The 21,600-nt window shown below is 38.0% G+C and overlaps 1 protein-coding gene across 4 annotated transcripts in view; it reads left to right on the top strand.

Moving 5' to 3' along the window:
* Window positions 1-21,600, top strand: part of LOC149172872 (mRNA export factor GLE1-like) — a 404,516-nt gene that overhangs the window by 76,083 nt on the left and 306,833 nt on the right. For all 4 annotated transcript variants that reach the window (XM_089424451.1, XM_089424450.1, XM_089424449.1 and 1 more), the window contains one exon: window positions 17,015-17,186. In XM_089424451.1, the coding sequence (XP_089280577.1) occupies window positions 17,015-17,186 (172 nt within the window). The remainder of the gene's footprint in view (window positions 1-17,014; window positions 17,187-21,600) is intronic.

The following is a 21,600-nucleotide window of genomic DNA, read 5'->3' on the forward strand; positions in this document are numbered from 1 at the left end:
TGTTATTTTTGTTTGTTAAATCATTTACATTTAGAACACAGAAATAAATAACAGGAATGAATGCTTTTATTAATATAATCTTTGCAATAAATCAAGTACAATGTATATATATATATAGCTTCAGCCAGTTGCTAAGCACCAACTTGGACCTTTTGTGAGGCTCCAACCTCCTGAGCACCAACCCTGTCTTATCAAGGCACCAACCTTGGATTTAGGAGCACCAACTCCTAGGACACCAATCCTTTCAGTTCTGAGGCACCAACCCCAAGTGCTCCAGCCCTTTGCTGTAAATTGTTTGGATTTGTTTGGTAGTAATTCTTTGCTCCCAACCCCGCTGGACCTATGACTTACTTCTATCCTCCTGCTTCTTCCAATTCTGCCAGACCTTCGGCTTCCTCTGTTTCTTACAGTTTCACCAACCCATAAACTTTCCTTGTTCTCTGTTATATATTCCTGATACCCCTGACCTTTGGCTTCCTTTTCGCTCGCTTGATCTTTCGGCTTCCTCTACGCTCGCTCTTCGGCTTCCTCTGTCTCTTCGAATTCACCAATACTCAAAAGACGCGTTCATTCCATATTGAAGATCCTACGTGCCACGTCCTTCCTTTAGTCGCAATGGCAGCTTCCGGAGGTCTTATACAAGTCGTGCCCATAACATACTCTGTCCTCCGATATCAACATCATCGATCTTCATATATCAACATAGTTAAAAACATATAATGGGTGGTCCCACCTGCCACATCATCTCCACCGTTGATCTCATCTTTAATCTGACGGTTGTTGATCCACCCGATCAACAAACCCAATCGCTGATCCTCCACCGTTTGATCAAGGCGCGCTGGATCCAATGGTTCATAACGATATCGGTTGGGGAACTTGCGCGACGCTTAACCGCCTTTACGGAGCCAATAAGGATTATAGATCCTTGATCTATAAAAGTTCGGGTCCGTTCTTGAGATTAACGTCCGATCATTTTGTGACCCGATATCCATTGGATATACAAGGTCATCAAATCTACGGCCTGCGGGTCTTCAACTAGCACACGGGTTAACAACAGGCTTAACCCCCGCCGTTGACTATGACGTAAGCGTTGAAAATGAGATCGACGGCTAGGATGGGCCTTCAGCCACGTACACTCCTACCCCCGCTCTTTCGATAGCTGTGCTCTTTGTTTTCTTCTTTACTTGCTCCGATGACTACGTACACTCTTCACTCTTCCTTCGATGATGTGTTCCTCATTTTGGCTCTTTCCTCGCTGTGTGTTCCTCTTTGCTCCTTCCGATATTTCATGCGATATCTCTGATATGGTTCTTACTCTTGGCACATGTGATAGATCTGCTTTGTCTTGGCTTGTCGCTCCTATGGCTTCTCTTCACTCCTACGGCCTATAACTTCTGATACTGCTCTGATAGCTCTTCTCTACTCTGATAGCTCATATGACTTCTGATCATCATTTAGTATCCTAGAATATTGCCATATCGACATTAATGACTGTTAAAATTGGCAACTAGGGCCAAACTCCATGTGGGTCATCTTATTTATGGCAGTTGATATTTTTCTTGGATCCCTCTCATCGAGCGGTGTAGGATTGATCTAAAGATCATCCAATTCCGGTGAGTATTTATGAAGATATGAATTTATTTTGATTATGGAAAAATTGTCAAGTTGGCCAGCAACTTATGTAGGCTCAGAAGCCCAATAGTCATGTCTATTCAACCTATATGTTTTAGTATAAATAGAAGAGGACTTGAAGTCATTTGACACACACACTCACTCTTGTTATCTCTCTTCATCCTGTTTTGAGTTTGATGAAGATGAGATCTAGAAAGAGTACCCTAGGATATACGCTGCGCTAATATAACATGCCCTAGATCTAAATGCAGTCATGGGAGAATAAGCTCTACGTTACTCTAATGGAGAAGCCTAATGCAACCAAAGAAGAAGCCCTTCTGTTATCATGGAGAAACTTATATGCAGCCCTAAATTACAGTCACGGATAAGCCCTAGACGCAGTGAAGGAAGGAGCCTAATGAAGACCTATACACTATCATAAAAGGGTTCTAACCATTGTACAGAAGAGCCCTAATCTGCTGATCAAAGGAGACTCCTAAACGCTGTCTTGGAACAAGGGTTCTAATATTGTCATGCCCTAAACACAGAGAGACCTAAGCTCTGTCCCAAAGGAATCATGGCTGCAGCCTAACGTTGTCATGGTGATGACCCTATGGAGATGATTAACGCAGTCTCCTAGCCACAACACTTAAGATTGCCCTAGGTCGCAATCCATGAGGGTATATATGCAGCAACAAGGGAAGGATCTAGCCACCATCTAGCCGCAGTCATCTAAGGACCTCGCTACTGTCATAATAATGCCTAGCCGCTGTCAAGTCGTACAAGGAGATCTGGCTGCAATTAAAAAGGAGACCTATAGTTGTCAAGAGGAATACCAATAGGCAGTTTGAAGGTGTCCCTAATTCCTTATTACGCAGCCCTTATTCATTGTTCAAGGAGGCCATTACATGTTGTCCTAAGCCCACAACAAAGAAACCCTATACGCAACAAATAAAGCATCTCCTTATCCGCAGCGAAAGATGGCACTTATTCACAGTATAAAGAGGTCAGAAAGGACAACGTATTTTCCCATCAATTCCTTGGGCATCCCTCTAAGAGGCTCTAACCACCATTGTAAACCATAATAATCAAATTTCTCTTTTGTGGGAGCGTGGGTCCTATCCATTGGCATCCCTATCTCTCCATTTTAGGGAGAGAATTTGTTGTTGGATTGACTTGTTGGCTTTGGCATTTCGATTTTCTTTTACATCACATTCATGCTTTATTTGGGAAGTAACACAAATCACATTTCCTTTTCTTCAAGTTTGCTACATGATTTAAGCTTGCACCACTTATTATTGTTGCTACAAGTTTCAAGTTTACATTTCCATTTGCAAAACAATTTACTCTTACTTTATGTAAACATCTCTATTATTTTTAGCAAACTTTGATATATTTAGCTTGACACTTGTCTAAATAATTCATGCTTTATTGTTATGCCATATTTCCATTTTTAGTATATTGAAGCATTGTGTATTGCACAAGTTTATTTTTCAAAGCAACTATTTGTTTTCATGTCAAACTAATCTTCTTTTCTCAAGTTTAAAGTTCTTTTTGCAAAGCTATTGTGGGCATCAATCTTATCTCAATTCATTTTCAAAGCATTGCAATTTACATTGAGAAAATTAACGTGTGTTTTGTTGGCTCATTTAGTTTGTTATTGGTTCATCATTAATCTTTAACAACTCACAATTTTAATTGTTCATGAAGCTTATGCATCTTGTGTTTACTTGAGCAACTATATAAGTGATCTTGTGGAGCATATTTACTTGAAACAATTCTATTTTTTACATAAAACTTGCAAACTCACTTGCATATCATATTAGGCGTTCTAATTTAGTTGCATTTTAAACAAATTAACCTCCAAGCATAAGCTTGATGTATAGAAATCATAGGAAAAAAACTTTCTTGGAAAGTTCTTCCAATTGGGACGAAATAAGGTAAAGGCGCGTGACCCTTCAATTATGAAGGTGGTTTGTCCCCTTGTAGGAACAAAAGCACTTGCTGACTAGTAAGACTCAGGGTAAGGGTATTGTTAATAACACCATCATGTCCTCAACCCCTCTTTCTTACAGTCACTCCAATTTTTACCCTTTGGCAAAAGCTTAATAGGAAGGTCTTTCACCTAGATTAGGCTTTTAGATTAAAAATAACCAAGATAATTGCATCCAATTTTAGTTTAGGGGCATTTTATATTAACACATCTTATTGTTTTACTTGCAAATAATCATTACACTTGTCATTTATGAATATGTGTTGAATTGGATACTTTGGGCAAGTATCATCTCATTGTGCAAGTAGAATTCTAATTGGTTTCCTTTGCAAGATATTCTTTCCTTGTATGCTTTGGATTAATAAGTGATCATATATCTTGAAAGCATTTTAATATCTTGCATTGATATTTTATTTTGCTAACATCTTTTGTTTCATTTTTAGGATTACTTGTGTTTCAGTTTGAAGCACCTTATTTTATTTTGAGCAAGTATCATTCATTTTTGAGCAATATTTTGAAGGCACTGGTTTTACATATGCTTATTATTATCTCATGTGTTGATGGTTATTGAAGTTGATTTTAGCTCATATTGCTCATATTATATTTGCTTGTAATCTCAAAAAAGTAATCCATTTCACTCTAACATCTCCTAGAAACCTCATATCTTTTAACTTAGTTTTCCATTTAGGGACCACCCCCCTTAGCTAACCTAGGAGATAGCTTAAACAAAGAGAGTTGGGAATAGGTGACAACCCCTTCTCTTAGTTGTGCCACCAACCACACTTTGTGGGGTTAAAGGTTATTCTCACTAATGGGTAGATGTAGGCGGCAAGCAACAACATTTTTTGGCGCCGTTGCCAGGGACAAGTTTTCTTGCACCTGGAAAAATCGAATAACCTTTGGTTTTGGCATATTGGACTATAGGATTAGATTCTTGCTAAAGTGGCGACTCCACTGAATTCAAATTTTGTAAGAGTTTCTTCTAGGAGAAACCCAAGTGGTCTAGTTACCTCCACTCTTGAACCTGAAAGGGTTTTTAGAGAGAGGTTAAATGGACTTTCTCATAGTCGAACCCTTGCTAATATTGGGAAAGAGGCTATTTCTGATGTTCATTTGTTTTTTCAAGAACAAGTAAAGCCAAGCATCATGAATGATCTTTTTTTCTCCTTGTAACTTTACTAACATAAATGGCTATCTTCACAATATCCCTGACAAGGCTATTGAAAAGGTGCCTTCTTTTGAAGGTAACAATGCCATTAGTGCTGCTCACATGTAAAAAACTTAAATGTTTGCATTTTTAAATGGTGTAACACTACTAACAATGAGGATGTAAAGATGAGACTTTTTATTTTCTCTTTAGAAGAGGATGCTCTTGATTGGCTCACTAAGCAACCTGCTAACTCTTATGACTCCTTACAAGCAATCATTAATGCTTTCATAGGAAAATTTGGAGAGAAGAAAGAAAATAGTCACTTGATCAATGCCATTAGCAACATGAAGAAAAATGAGAATGAAACCATAGAGGAGTTTAACAAGAGATTTAATGAGTTGGTAAAAAGCATGTCTGCTGTTGTTAAACCTCTTGATGAATTTATTTTGTGCTCATATTTAGATGCTTTTGGTGTTGACATTGCTTATGAGTGGAGGAAGAAAAAACCTGAAAATTTGGGTGTAGCCCAAACTAAAGCCTTGAAGATGGAAAGGGCTAGAAAGCAATCAAAAAAATCTGAAATTCTTGGTTTTAATAGAAGGCCATCAAAATCTAATGATTCCAAAGGTAAGGCCAAGTAAGAGACTACACATGATCCTATCAAAGAATTAACCCAACTCATTAAGAGTATGGAGGCAAATCACACTAGTCAAATGAATGCCATCCAAAATAGATTGGTGGCCATGGAGAGGAATCAAGCTGGGAGATTCCAAAATCGAGGCAATGATAAATGGAAAAAGAGGGGACCTCCTAATGAGCATAGGCTACCAAATCCACTTGAGTCTATAAATTTTGTTGATGATCCAATCCCATATTGTAGACCTTGTGATGAAATGCCTGATGAAGCCACTTGTCTTTATGCTATAAGGATTTTAGAAGGAGGAATGGCTAGGACAAGTGAGCAAATAAATGCAATGTTCCACCAAGACTCCGCGATGGGGAGACGCGGGTGCGGGGAGATGCAGAAAGGGGGACGTGTGGGAGTACCCTCAAATTTTAGGGAAATTTAGGGGGGACGTTAGGGTATATAATTTTTTTCTTTTTTAATATATATATATATATATATATTTCAAATTCATATTCAATAATGAAAGCATAAATACAATGATACATACATAATTGAATTAAATAATGAAATACATTGATCCATACTCATCATCCTTACTAATACATACATGATTCATCCATAGACCACGAGATTCAATAATGAAATACTTTGATCCATATTCATCATTCATTAGTCACCATTCTAGAATCTACATTGATTTAAAAATTAAATTCATCATTCATCATTCTAGATTCTAAATTGAATTAAAATTAAAATTCATCATTCATCATTCTAGAATCTAATTAGTACTAAGCAAAATAGACTATAATAGATACTGAAATCTAAAGACTGGAATAGTAAATTGATATAACTAAAACCAGTGTGGAAAAAGTCTGGAAAAAATCCTGATTTGATCCTAAAAACGCGATTTTTTGAACTAAACGATTTAATCCCCCGACTTTTTGGCGACTTTTTCACAAAGGAAAAAATCCCGATTTTTTCCTTATACTCCCGATTTAATCAGGAGTTGAACCAAAAAGTCTGCCTCCCTTCCCAGGCCGCGGATAAAGAGGCCACAAAAGGTGAAAAAACTGTAAATTGAAGCTTCCATCCATGCATTTTCAAGTTATTGCATTGTATTGTTTGTCATACTCCTTGCGAGCATAGCAGTCTCATTTGTAATCTGTTAGTTTTGAGGTTAAGATATGTTTTTGTTTTTTAAGGAAAAACAAATCTTTATTCTTCATATTTCTAGTTATAAAGCAAAGTATACATTAGCTAAGCCTCCAGGCTTTTAGTGATCCAGACTCTAACAGCCACTGCCCCTTCAAAAGATTACAAAAGTACCAAAAGGACAGGCATACAACAGTCTTCCGTAGAAAGAACCCCACACCATCAAAAACATTGTTACAGTTGTTGAATGCTTCCAGAAGAAACAACAAAAAGGAGGTCATGAAGATCAAATAGCAACAACCTGTCCAGAAAAAACAAAACCAGTGCCTCAAAAAAGAACCCATTTTTCAGACAAGAACAAAGTGCCTGTGAAATCTTGTGACAACAAAGATCCTTCCTGCAATGAGAGCATGTTTTGAAAGGGAATCTTCTTTAGTGGTGAACTCCCTATAAATGTGGGCAAAGGTTATGTATCAGAAGTGGATTTTACCTCCAAGAGTTTTTGAATAATAGATGCCAAGGCTAGGTTAGTAATCTGACATCTACTGTTTTCTCAAAAAATAAGCAGCTTGGAGTCACCAAGCGTTAATTTTCACATCTATTGTGATACTCACTGTTAATTTTCATTGGACCTACCACCTGACACCTTATTACCCAAGCAGATTACAATCTACTGAATAAATGCATGAATTATTTCTTAATACAATTAGCGGAAACAAAAATTAAAAGGGGAAGAGGATCTCAGTGACTGATTACTTTATGACTTTTAGATGACTCATGATATACATTTATTTTATTTTTTGTTGATATTTTGACTCTTGAGAGTTGAGACTCAGATAGGACCCAAAATTCAGGGGTTGATTCACTATTTTGATATGTGATGTAGCATTAGACTTCATATACATATTATATATCAACTTTCTTTACATGTTTATGTGGAAATGCATTTATTTGATGTTGTGGATACTCTAGATGTTAAAAAAAATAAAATAAAAATGAATAATTTTGTGTTTTTTAAATTTTGCCAACTTTTTGCTGACTTTTTCAAAAAACTCCCGACTTTGACGAGTTTTTCAACTTTTGGACCCTTGCCGAATTAATCCCGACTTCGACTTTTTCCACATTGACTAAAACTCAAAAATAGTGGAGTGATGAGTCTAAAAGTCACTCTAAAGTACACAGAGGGCTTGGTGCTCTTGATTAAATACTAATTTCATACCCTTGTACATGACAAAATGCAATGGAAACATTGCAATCCATCGAATCTTGAATTCCTGAAAAACTATTAAGTCGACTGAATTTTGAGTGAGATCTAAAATTTTACTTTCTCCATATGAAATCCAATGAGGTCAGAACCACGCTCAAACATCTTGAGTCATTTCATGGTAATGTTAAAAATTTAAGTAAAAGGATGAAAATGAAAGATAAAGGAGAATATCAATTTTACTTTAAGAATTTAACATTACAATGAATTGCATAGCATTAGTAAGGGAAATTTGGTTAAATACTAGGTTTTCCCTGTCATAAATCATTGTTTACAAGCAAACTTAAGGGGGGACACATAGCCCATTTTGAGGGGGGACGCCTGGTGTGTCCTCCCCTATTAGGTTTCCCCTGTCATAAATCATTGTTTACAAGAAAATTTAAGGGGGAACACATAGCCCATTTTGGGGAGTCACGTCCCTCACACTGGGGAAATGTCCCCCCTTGCGTTTCCCCACGTCTCCCCAAAAGGGGGACGTGGGGAGACGTTTCCCCAGACGTCCCCCCGTCCCGGGTGCATGGGCTACGAGGGGTGCGCGAACCCGACCCTGGGGGACGTGTCCCCGTGGAACACTGAATAAATGTGGTTGGCAAGGAACATCATTTGTCCATGGAGAATTGGATGGGAGTTATGGAGAATAGCCAAAAGATAAGTAAGAAGTCTCCATCCTCCCATAGTGTGAATAATTTTGAAGAGGTGGATAGGATCATTGAATTGTACGGAGAAATGGCTTCATCAAAGCAAATGTTAGAAATGTCGAAAGGGAGAGAAAGGGCAAGAAATAGGGAAAGAAATCAAAATGCCCATAAAACTTTCACTCCACCTACATCTGGTTTAAATATTGACTCGTTGAATGCAATATTTATTTGTCCCTTTTTCCTATTGATCATCATCTTAAGTCTTTGTCAAGTGATTCCCTCACCCCTGGTCATATGATGTCAGGTAATTGTGAGCCCTTCCCCCTGCCCGAGTATAGTGTCAAGGAAAAGCCCGTCATCGATTATACTTTTCCTCCTTGGACACACCCTCAGGGTTTTGATCACTCCATAGTCTCCCCGCTCTAGTATAATCATCATGTGCAACCTACTTGTGTTCCTCCATGTTGTTGGCCTCCCTTTCCCACTAATCATAACCCAACGAAGGCCATATCCATGACGTAAATAATAAGGACAATGGTGGAAGTGATATGCCAGCAGTTGCCATCCATCAAAAGTTTATGAGCTTGGTTGTTGATATCTCCATATTTTGGTTGCAAGAGAAGATCTCACGGACTAGATCACATCCTTTTCTCACTTCTTCTCACATAATCATCCATGTGTGGGCATCATATGTTCCCACCACTCGCCCACAACGTCCTCCATGTGTTTGCATTCGCTTTGGGATTTTTGCATGAGTAATCATATAGGAAGACATATTTATATTGACTTGATGATATGTTGGTTGCACTGGCTTTATGATTACACTTAATAGCTTCGTCATATGCATGTTAGGGTAGGATGCATTGCATGATGATTTTTGAATTAGAACTAACCGCATGTGATGTTTCTCATGATAGATTAGATTACATTTATGTTTAAAAAAAAGAGTTGCATATTTGATTTCTTGTTGGTTTATGGGCTAACATTAAGTATGGGTGATCATAAGACACCGTGAAAAACATGCTGCCCTGTGGCTTTGATCTTTGACATGTGCAGATAACAGGTCTACGGTGACCAAGAGATTACTGGAATTCTTGTGACTTCCCGTTCGAGCAACCTTGTCCACTTCTTCGAGAGATCACATCCCAATTGGAGCTAGATGATACCCACCACTTTGTGGGTGATATCCCCAGGAGAAATTTTTCTCCTGGATGAGCCTCAGCCAACAGTCAGTAGCCCCTGATGCCTCCTACTAGCTTGTTGTGCCATTTCTCTTCCACCTAAGCCAGCCATATGGTCCCTCACCCACCTGTATCGTATGTTTGAAAGTGGGCCTCCTGAATCTAATGATATGTCTTGGCATTTAGTAATTGAGTATTGGGTTTACTTATCATGGATACTTCTTTGTATGGATTGATGGGGAGTTTTGGTGGAAAGAGTGGGCTTAGTTTGTGCTCTTGTCCCCTTGACTTCTTTTTTTTGCTACCCTTGGATCTTAGTCACGTGGGATCTCCCTTATTGACTATTTCGTTCTAGGGTGGTACTACTTGGGAAACCTTGACTTTGGGTGCGTGGTCCCGCTCCTTTACCCGCACATATTACTTCCTTTCCACTCACTATACCCCCATTCATCTTTTCTCCCATCCTCGGTCCACACTCCCATTCTGGGTCCACATAGGGCTAGCCTCCCTATCCCCTTGCCCTCACCTTGGGTCAGGCCTAGAATGATGCTGCGGAGGTTGAAGCAATTAAAAGAAAAAGTGAAAAGCATAATTGGCCACATTTAACAGGAAATTGTACCACAAAATGCAAAAGATGGTCAGGACAAAATAATTAGCACGTGGGCGAAAGCCATTACGTGAGCTCTACCCTAATGCATGGCCATCACCCTGGTTCCATAGGCCCTAGATGAGCCTCCTCTATCATTCAGGAACCCATTATTGTCCCAACCCTTGGAGGGCAATGAATCACCCTACCTAAAGGGGGTAATCAGTGCTATATCTTACACATCATCCTCTTGTCCTTTGAGCCTCAAGCAGTGAATTAAAGAAAATTCATAAAAGGAAAAAGGTATATAAAGGAGGGTGGAAAAATCAAGGTTGGGGCTCCTCATGTACCATGATTGCTCCCTCCCATACATAACATATCCAGGTGCGGGCTTTCCCTTATCTAGCTACCCCTATGCCCCATTATGTGGCCCTGGACTGCCCCTCTCATTCCCTATTCCATCTCACTTATTTGTCACTTGCCACCCCCATTAGAAGGATGTACCTTGGACATACTATCCCCTTTAAGGGCTGAAACCACCTAATAAGGTACTTGGTGGCTAACCCCATTTGGAGCTTGGAGACACTAGCACATGCCAAAGCCCACTACAGAAGGGCATGCCATTATGAAGTTCCCTCATTGTTATCCATGATTTGTAAGCTCTTTTACCCAATTATTTTAATGAATGGCTATATTGGAAGCCTAGGGGACGCATTGGATCTTATGTAGGATTACAGATGGTTTCCATTTGGGTTTGGTCTCCCTATATGGGATCCTAACCCCAAAGGTCTCCATTGGCACATGTAGGGTGTGCATAGAGAGCCATGGGCCTCCACAACAGCAGAAAACACTCCACAGATCTTCATTGATGCTCAGAGACTACTAGCGATCCACTTTTGGGATGATGGTGATATGCTTGGTACGTTATGCCTAGCAGGCCCCCACAGGAGCCCCACACTCCTGACAGGTGTCCCAGGACTTGTAAGATGTCATGGCATCATTCATTCCACAACTTGGACCCTTGCAGATCTAATCTTAGCCGTTGATTAGGGACTTAATCTCTGTCGTTGATTTGTCAACGAGAAAGGTATAAGAGGAGGCTTGAGGGTCACTTGGAGAACACACTGAGGGAGACCAGTCAGTTCAATTTCTGGAGCAGGGTTAGCTGAGAAATTGAACCAGTGGTCTGGTGAGCAGTCAGGAGACAACAAGTACGAAACAGAGAGACGGGATCAACCACTAGAGATCAAAGCAGAGGCAGGAGAGGCAGACGTAGGGCATTTCAGGCAGACGCAGAGGCATCAGAAGATTGCGCAGTCATTAACTGGGCTTGCGTGGGTGATGCAGAGAGGACTAGGGCTGACGCAAAGGGTCGAAGAGCCACGCAGAGGTCAGCCAGGCTGACACTGGGATTGGGAGAAGTGCTGGAGAATTTTTCTCTCTGTGGGTAAGCCAGTTTGGCACCCTATTGTACTGAAGAATTGCTGAATAATAAAACCTCCCTTGCTGCATTGGTTTTCCCACATTGGGTTTTTTTGGGGACTGTTGTCCAAAATAATTGTCATTGTGTTGATTCTTGTGCATATGTTTGTTTCTGTATTACGGTGTGATATCTGCAGCAATATTTATTTTAATGTTGATTGAAGTAATTTCATAAATAACTTATTGTGGAATAAGTAGGAAAAGTAAATCAGTTGCTGTAGTGATAGAATTTCACAGAATGCAGGGCTGGCATGGCAATGGAAGGAACTAGTTACTGGACTATATTTGACTTGGATATCTCGACTCTATAAGGAAAGGATTGAGGGCTTTCCCTTGAGTGGGGTTTTTCCCTGGGTTGTAGCCTAACTTCTTGCATCTCTTGTCTCTTGTACACTATGATCTTTAATGTACTGTATCTAATGATAATTGCTTGATGAATAAAATTAACTAACTAATGGAAAGAACTATAATAATTCTTACATGTAATTGTCATGTTTAAGAATTCACCTTATTATGGAATTCTAACAATTGGCATCCTATTATGCTTTTTGATCTTCTCCAAAGCTATTCATTGAAAGGAAGCAAAAAGCATATGAAAGTATCGAAAAGGAAAATGGCACTATGGCCTTAATTAAATGCTCAATGATAACTTTAAGGTGGCTGGTCAGACATATTCACATTGGGCAGTGTGCAATGGGACTGAAGAGTACAACTAGTATGAATACAATGTGGGAGTAGAAGCACAGCTCCTTGAAATTGCTATAAATGATACACAGAAAAGAAACCTACATAAGAATATCATCAGAGCATATGTATAAAACTGTGACAAAGGAACTGTGATAAAAAACACTAAGTGAAAGGTCTAGGAAGATGCTGTTACGAATAAATATATATAAATAATATAAATATAAATAAGGAGGATAATTGTAATAACGATTAGTTAATTAGTAATTAATATTGAAGAGGCATGTCTAAATGGGACATGACCTTCCATGAAGAGGCACCTGCCTAATATATAAGTAGGCCCCTCACTCTCATTGTTTCATCATTCTCATTCATACATTTTTTACTATATATTTGTATCCTCAATGGATATTTTCATATTCCAAGTCTTCTGGAGTAATTGAATCTGAAGAAGGAACTTTGTTCGCTTCATTTGGTATCAAAGCAGTTTGATTCTCTGGCCACTCCGCCGCTGCATAGAGACACACTCTTCGATCCAGGCCCTTGGCCATCAAGGTTTCGTCAACATTATTGCCGTCAAGATTGAAGCATTTCACTACACTTTTGGAGTTTCTCTGTTGCCAAGTTCGTCAGAGGCCCTTGGCCATTTTTTAAAAGAAGTAAAAAAAAGAAAAAAGAAAAGAAAAAGAGAACAAAAAAAATATCAAGGAAAAAAAATAGAAATAAGAAATAAAAAAAAAAAAATCATAAAAAAAATAGAAAAAATAGAATATTAAAAAAAATTACAAAAAAAAATCAAAGCGAAAAATCTTATATAAAAAAAAATATAAAAAAAGAAAATAGTATGTATATATATAAAAAAAGAGTATTTAAAAAATATTAGGAAACAAAAAAGAAAAATTATTAGAAAAAACGATTCAAAATATATTAAAAAAATAAAAAATAAATAAAAAATAAAAATAAAATAATATAGCAGTCGTACCTTGTTGACTCCCATCCACCCAGCACATCGCTCTGACCACGCCGCCATCAACTTGCCCAGTTGCTTGACCTCACCATCAAAACTAGGATCACCACCGTGTTGTTCCCCATTCTGCAGACGTCGTTTCGATCACTACTATAGGCGTTGTTGTCTTCCCGAACGACTGTCTGTCCACCTACTACTCAGTGACACTCAACCATCCTCCGCTGCCACCATTAAACTATCGCTACACGCCCACCCCACCATTACCACTAGACTCCTTGCACCATTCTGTAATCACACCTCATTCGTATGTTTCTATCCGTACAATCGTAGATTTTGAGAATTAAGAAGTTTGAAAAAAAAGGGGCATCGCTTCTGTATTGTTCGACCACAACATCATGTCCTTCCATTAAACGTGGTTTTGTATAGTCGCCCATGCGTTCTTACAATACTATTGCTCGGTTTAATTAAAGGTTTATACAAATCATAAACTAAGGTTCCAATAAGACCCTCCATGACTTTCTATATAAAGGTATTAAAAATAAAAAGGGCACAGGGATAAAGTTAAAATTTTATTAAAGTTTTAAGAGCCAACCTTAGGTATTCATGAATTATTAAAACTGTTAAAATTAAAAGGGATACTTTTCAAAGGTCAAGTTGATTAAAAAGGTTCTTAAGTTTTAAAGTTACAAAAGAAAGGTATTGTTACTTTTATAAAAAGTTTAGAAAAGATAAAGAGATATTTTTATATCACCAAAAGGGAAATTATAAGTTGAATACAAGGTATATTTTATAAAGGAAAACATATATGTTTTTTTCTTCATATTAAGATTAATTATATATGAAGTGAAGAATACAAATTGTGTATATTGAGCAAGGTACTTTGAAAAAATAAAAAAAATATTTATAAGGATAAAAGATTACCAAGGGAGAAATTGTTTATAAAGTCAAATTATTATAATCTTGAGATCATAAAGGGGTATTTGTGAAAGTATTAAGGAGGAATATATTATTTTTCAAGTCAATCATTTATTTACAAAGATTTGGAAGGAAGGAAAAAAAAAGTAATAAGGATTTATCACTGAGATCTGAAGGAATAATTAACCTCTAGAGCTCAATTCAAAAGTTTTGAAGGATTAAAGGGGCTACTTTTAAGACCCTAAGTTCACCTTGATAAACACAAATGGAGTCTAATTCGGAATTGAAGGAAGGAAGATTTCTGAAAACTTCATGTAATTATGCTTCAGTGCTATTTAGAATCAAAGGGTCTATTGCGGGAAAAGATGTCACTATTGCTATTTCACCCGCCGAAGATAAAAATTATATAATGCTTAAAATCACAAATCAATTAGTGATCCCAGAGTCAAATATAATCGAAAAATTAGACTGTTTTGGCAACAAAAAATATGACATAACCAATTCATAGTTAAACATTGAGGATTATACATTCGTATCACAATTCTCAGTTCAAACCCTATGGAACGATCAAGGTGACATTATTTTAGGTTCATCCTGGATGGAAACTCTAGGGTCCTTTATTCTAAATACAAAAAATAAGTTTTTGACATTTTCCCACAAAAAGAAAAAAATAATGCTACAAGATGTTACTTTGAAGCCAAATTCAGTGACGCCATCAGACATACAAGAAATCTCAAAAGTAATTCTTCAAGAAAGTAAAAAAGCGATACAAAATATGCAAAAGGAATTTGACAGAATCGCTTCTGACAAGAATGAGGAAGTTTCTAGACTTAAAGACCATAGTGAAAAATTACTAATGCAAATTAAGAAGTTGCTGGGAAACAAAGCGCAATAACTTGTTGAAAAGGAAGCGTCGAAATCTTCAAATGTAGAAATTCAAATTGAAGAAAAAACGAACATCGATCCAGCGAATATGACAACTCAAGAAGAAGACAAGTCAGTTGAAGAAAAGACATACTTAGATGTTGCAGTTCAGATGATAAACATCTCAAGTGAAGGTTGTGTAATCAGCTCAACAACATCGTCATTTGAAGTAAATAAAAAAAATTCCACACTTAATAAGGGAAAGTCAAACCAAAAAATTTCCCTATCGACATCCGAATCATAAGATTAGACAACTCAACCATGCTACGTGTCGGGACCATTCAAAACAGAAACAACAAACTGATGTTCCAAAGAATATTATTGTAACCTCAATCCAGTCCTATGATGACGATTTGTTACAAAATTCCAGTGATCAGAATATTCCACAGAAGATTGATTTAGGATGGTCTGATCCCTTCTCAGTGCGACAATTTTGTTTGTCACTTAGAGGATCATATCAACATGTATCGACAAAGATGACAATTCTGAGATAGAAAGACATTCGAAACCAAAAAAAAGATCAAACCTTTTTCATTAACAAGCTTTGAGGACAAAGCTTTTTGAGGAGGAAGGCAATGTTACGAATAAATATATATAAATAATATAAATATAAATAAGGAGGATAATTGTAATAACGATTAGTTAATTAGTAATTAATACTGAAGAGGAATGTCTAAATGGGACATGACCTTCCATGAAGAGGCACCTGCCTAATATATAAGCAGGCCCCTCACTCTCATTGTATTATCATTCTCATTCGTACATTTTTAATATATATTTGTATCCTCAATGGATATCTTCATATTCCAAGTCTTCTGGAGTAATTAAATTTGAAGAAGGAACTTTGTTTGCTTCAGATGCTTCAAATGAAAGAAAAAATGACCACTAGGGGTGGATGCTAGAATTTTATTCCTGTTTGTTTTCTATTCTTAAATATCAGAAGCACCGCAACAAGAATTGCAATATCAACACTGGCACATCAGCGTCTGACACATCTTAATGGCAAAGATAAATTTTAGAAAATTAGTTGCATAGATCTAGTTCATGCAGTCTTGAGGAAACGAGACTTATGCACACAGTTAGCATGAACTGCAATTTGTCAGGATAAGATTCAATGAGCTTGAAAGGTTTAGGGAGATGCTGCAAATGAAAGAGAGAAATGGCTGGTAGGGATGGGTGCTAGAAGTTTATTCCCATTTGTTTTCTGTTGTTGAATGCCAGCAGTGCAACAACACGAATTGCAATATCGGCATATGACACATCTTGATGCCAACAATAAATTTTAGAAAATTAGTTGAGCAGATCTAGTTCATGCAGTCTTGAGGAAACAAGACTTGTGGACACAGCTAGCATGAACTGCAATTTGTCAGGATATGGTTCTACAAGCACAGACTAGTTAAAGCTTAGATGCATATGCACAACTATTATAATTAATACTTAATAAGACTAGATTGGAAACTATTTGATTATAAATATTTTTTTGTTATATATGTAATACCGTAATGGAACAAGACAGTTCACTTTTTAAAGCATGGTGTGTGCACTTTCTTTCATCTATTGCTGCTTTGAAACTCAACACATCTATCCCTTTATCTGTCTGTATGTCTTTGTAACTGTCTGTCTATCTCTTTATATATATAGCTGTCTATCTATGTAGAGTGCTGAAGCCTGAACATCAAGTGTCTCTATTGGATCTATAAAGGCAATAACGTGCATGCACATAGGTTGGATTGAACTGGTAGTTGCTGAATTTCAGTGTAACCTTTTTCATATTGTTGATTCTTTAATCTTCAACTATATTATTATACCGTATATTTCTTAGAAAATTTGTTATTGCAGTGCAGAAGCTCGTGATAATCATCTCTCTGCAGTTCAGAGAGATCATCAACAACGTTCTCAGATAGAAGAGCGTAGAATAAGAAAAGAAGCTGCTGTCGAAGAAGCTAGAAAGAGAGAAAAAGAAGCACGTGAGAATAAGGAACGGCAAGAGAAAGCTAGGGCAGAAGCTGAGGTTAGTATATATTCTTGCATTAGGGTTATCTACATTCTAAAGAAGCCATTTGCCTCAACAGGTTTCTCTATCTTTTGTAGTTTACATCATTATTTAATTATTACAAGGTCTGATATCTTCAGCATCGTTCAGTCATAATAGCTTTTGTTTTTTTAAATTCAAGTTGCGTTTTTTGATTGTTTATAATAATTGCAATATAGAAAAGAATTCCCAATACCTAGATTGATATTAAATCACAAGAATACTGAGTTCCCTTAGATATGAAGCAACCTAAGTTATTTGCATCAAAGCCATTGATACCATGCATGTTGGTTTGTTCTAAAAACATGGATGCAATATTTACCTTTTGAAGGATGCCACTTGGTGTAGATCAAAGTATTGCTCCATTATAGGATCGTTACCGTCAAACTTTCTCATATTGATCTTCGAAATGTAGTAGTTCCTTGATGTTGACTTGAAGCCCTGATGATGTGGATCTTGGATTGAAAATTCATAATTTTGGTTATGTGAATCTGTTATAAACATAAATATGTATAAAATAATATAAATTATACTAGTAATAATAATTAAGAAGTATAATTAATATAAAAGGACATGTCTCAAAGGACATGACTTTTCATGAAAGGACATCCATCAAGTATATATAGGGGGCCTTCTTATAGTGTTTCGTGAGGGTGAACATTAGCCCTCAAGGGGTATCCTTTTAATCATAGCCGACATGCTTTTCTTGGTTAAAACCCCAACTAACCAAGACAAGGGTTTCTTCCATTTGACCTTTTTATAACATTATTACCTTAGGTCACCCTTGGTAAATTAAGGTTGCCCACATGCAAGCAATGACTAAACAAATAATACCTCCTCTTGGTTTCGCGTCCACACCTTGGGTGCAAAACGCCAATGCTTGGGTACTTCGCCCACAAAACCCTTTTGTGGAGTAAATTCACACAAACCCAGTGCCCAGGGTTGTGGAGTACCTCCCAAGCTACACAAACCAACACTCCCTCTTAGCGAGGGAGGTACTTCCACTGCATGGAAGTAACCATCATCGTCACCGGCGACACTATCCCAATCTTTGGCGTTCACCATTGCAACATACCCTGTAGAATGAATCACACTATCTCAGTAGTGCCTTTGTCTCTTCTCATAAGAACCTGAAGATTTCAAACTTCCATAACGCTGCTCCCTCTGAATAGACTCCCTCTGAGTCTGCACGATGTCCTCTGACTCACACTGCTACTCATCTCGTGTTCTACAAGGTCAGTTCGAGCTATAGTCAAACACGGGCCATCACCACCGCAACTCAGTCCTGTAAGCAATCTCATCCTCTAGGGTCAAACACAACACATGCACATGCCTCCAATCTCAGATGTGCAACATCACGAACCAACGGAGATACTAGCCTGCCAACATGTCGTCCATGCCATGAAGCCAACTCGTCCATTGCCAAAGCAACTGAGCAGTCCCAATGATATATGACAAGTCATAGGAAGTCCATGATCTGCAAACTGCTACACAACAAACTGTTGCTCACGAGGTTCACCACTGATCCACCAGAACTCCTTGACCATCTCACTATGTAGCCTATTGAGATCACATCTCCATGTCCTCAGCTAAATCATTTGCTCCTTGATCTAGACAATCTCAACTCCCTATGAGCCGCTTTGCTGCACACACTCACTGGCCCTTCAAAGTAGCTTTGATGCCATGTTGATTTTTCCAAGGTACCTAAGAATCTGGTTTGAGTCTAAAATCACAATCACAAACACACTTAAATACACAACACTTCTACTTTGCACAACGGAATAAAAAACATCAGTGAATCAACTAGTGCACATGACAATTTTAAACTTTTTAACCCACTACATGTTATTTTACAAACCTTTAATACAATAGTCTTTGGACTCCTGTTTCAGGGATCATGGAACTTACATAAACCCTGATACAAGGACACAAATAGGGCTTAGTGTCAAAAGCTATGACCACCAATCTACCTTGAATAAAGTACACTTGACCTACTTGTTGATGGCACACACTACAACCCTTTCATTCCACGTACCTTGAACACCTCTGGTGGGTCCTCTTACCTCCCAATTGGTTGATAACTGCAACTGCATCTCCAGCTGTACAACCTGCCACTATCAATGATCACAACTCCTTTTGTGTCACCAAACTTTGGCTCACTGATCAGCCCACTAGCAGCCCTCTTTCTCCACTAAAATGTCTACTCATTGGGTCTTCGAGATTTGCCCTCTCATCACTGAAGTTTGCTCATCTGCAACTCTTGAACAAGGGCTCCCGCACTTTGCCTACTAATTGTCCATTGGCTCCTTTCATGAACACTGTACTTGAGGTATTCTAAACTGCCCAATTGTCAACATCTTGGTTGCTCTAGACAACTGCTCCTAGGGCTCACAAATCTGCACTCACACTGTGACATATCAGTCCTCTTGTCGCTCCTCTTAGGGCATACAAATCTGCCCACACATAGTCAACACTTTCACTGATTTAGGGCTTGGAATTCTACCCTCTCATCAGTTTTCTAACTGCCACTTAGTAGACTGAACTAGGGCTTCTCCATGCTACCTTCTAACAGTGACTTGATTGCTCAAAATCACTGTTCTTGAGCATCAATATTTTTGCTGTTCAAACCTATGAACAAACCTCCTCCATTGTTACTTCCAGCACACAACTTGTGCTACAAAAATTCCTCACTATACTGTAACATACCCAACTCTTCTATCCCCATGTTTACTACTCTTGTTCAATGTTCACTATTCATGTTAACTGCAGTTTGAACAGGAGCATGGCATACTTGGGGTTGAGGTTTGAGGACCGCATGGATTGGGCTTCATTGGAGGGAGAGGATTGGTGTAGTGATGGAGGAGCAAGGCATTTGGGAGTTCGTGGACAGTCCACCAGCCCAACCAGCCAACCCTCAACAACTGGCTCAACACAACAAAAATGATGCTAAAGCCAAAAGAATTATCCTTGAGGAAATTGTTGAAAATGCAACAAGATGATGGAGCTTAGTGGAAAGGAGTCGCCTTCACTAAGTGGGCCCACAGGCTATTTTTGGCGCAAAGTCTATTTTTAGACATATGGATCATGGTCTATGAGTTGCAGGATGCTATTTGTGGATGATTGGTCATGTTGGTAAAAATAGATGGACTTCTATTTTTAGACATATGGGCAGAGTCTATTTTTAGACTGCCAGTCTAAAAATAGAACAGTCGAATATTATTAGCTCTTAATAATATTTGGACTATAAACATTATCTTATCCTCTTGGAGCACTTCAGTTTGAGCTACGGATGTGGCACATGCAACTGCCAGAAGGAAATACGCTTTTCTTATGGGTCAGTTGAGCGATTGCATGATGGACTTCAGTTAGAACTCAAGTGATTGAGTTTGGTGGAGTTGATTGAGGAGTTGATGGAGTTGTGTTCAGTTTGATTTAGTTGAACTAGTTGTATTTAGTCTAACTGCCAAATACACTAGTGATGAGTGATGTGAATTAATTATTAATTAATTCACTAATTATTAACTCAAAGCAACTAAAGAATACATCAGTTAACTCAGTGAATGGACAATTCAGTGGAGACAAGTGTTAGAGGTGGATACTACTATTAGTTGTGACTATAGCTGTGCATGAGATTTGCACAATCAATGATTGAGATTGCCAATGAGGATTGCGCAGTACAAGCTAAGGAAAACGAGTTTGGATTTATTCTATTCTCAACTTTGGATTGCGCCGTAGAGGCAGGCAAAACAACGGAGGAGATTTGAACCTGTGACTTGTTCAGATCTGAACTAGTTTTGTGTGTAGCAGGTGGAGATAGTACTGAGTACTTGTGAGGAGTATTGTACTATGTATTGTTACATGTTCTCTATCATTATAATATACAGATAGTTGGGGGTTTTCAGCTGTATGCTTTCCCCATTACATACTGTGTTGATATGTGTGATTGATGTTTCAATGTGCGCATGCGATTGTTTTTGATTCCTCAAATTGATGATCAATGTAGAGGAGGTTATGTATTATGCATGCATTCCGCAAATAGTGTATAATCAGGATAATCTCTGTGAATAAGTGTTATATTATTCAAAATTTCTACATGGTATCAGAGCTAAGTTGATCATCAGATCTATTATTCAGAAAGTGATTACATTTTATTTCTTCAGGCAGAGTCTGTAATCGGGCCAGGTAGCCTCTGGATTCATCCTTCTTTTGGAAGGTGAGATATCCGGTAAAAGCCCATATAGTCAATCTCTGTACGAGAAATAGTTTGTTCTCACGAATTTTAGATCAGAGGCGGTTGAGTTTTGAGCTGGTGGAATTCGAATTTGCAGCAGTGTTTTTTTGGTGTCAAAGTTGAAATGTCTTTCAATGGATTGCGATTGGAGTATGCCCTTGA

Source organism: Pinus tabuliformis, chromosome 4_2, assembly GCF_031772625.1.
Source record: "Pinus tabuliformis cultivar Carrire ecotype Pingquan chromosome 4_2, CPIR1, whole genome shotgun sequence".
In the NCBI taxonomy this organism is placed as follows: domain Eukaryota; kingdom Viridiplantae; phylum Streptophyta; class Pinopsida; order Pinales; family Pinaceae; genus Pinus; species Pinus tabuliformis.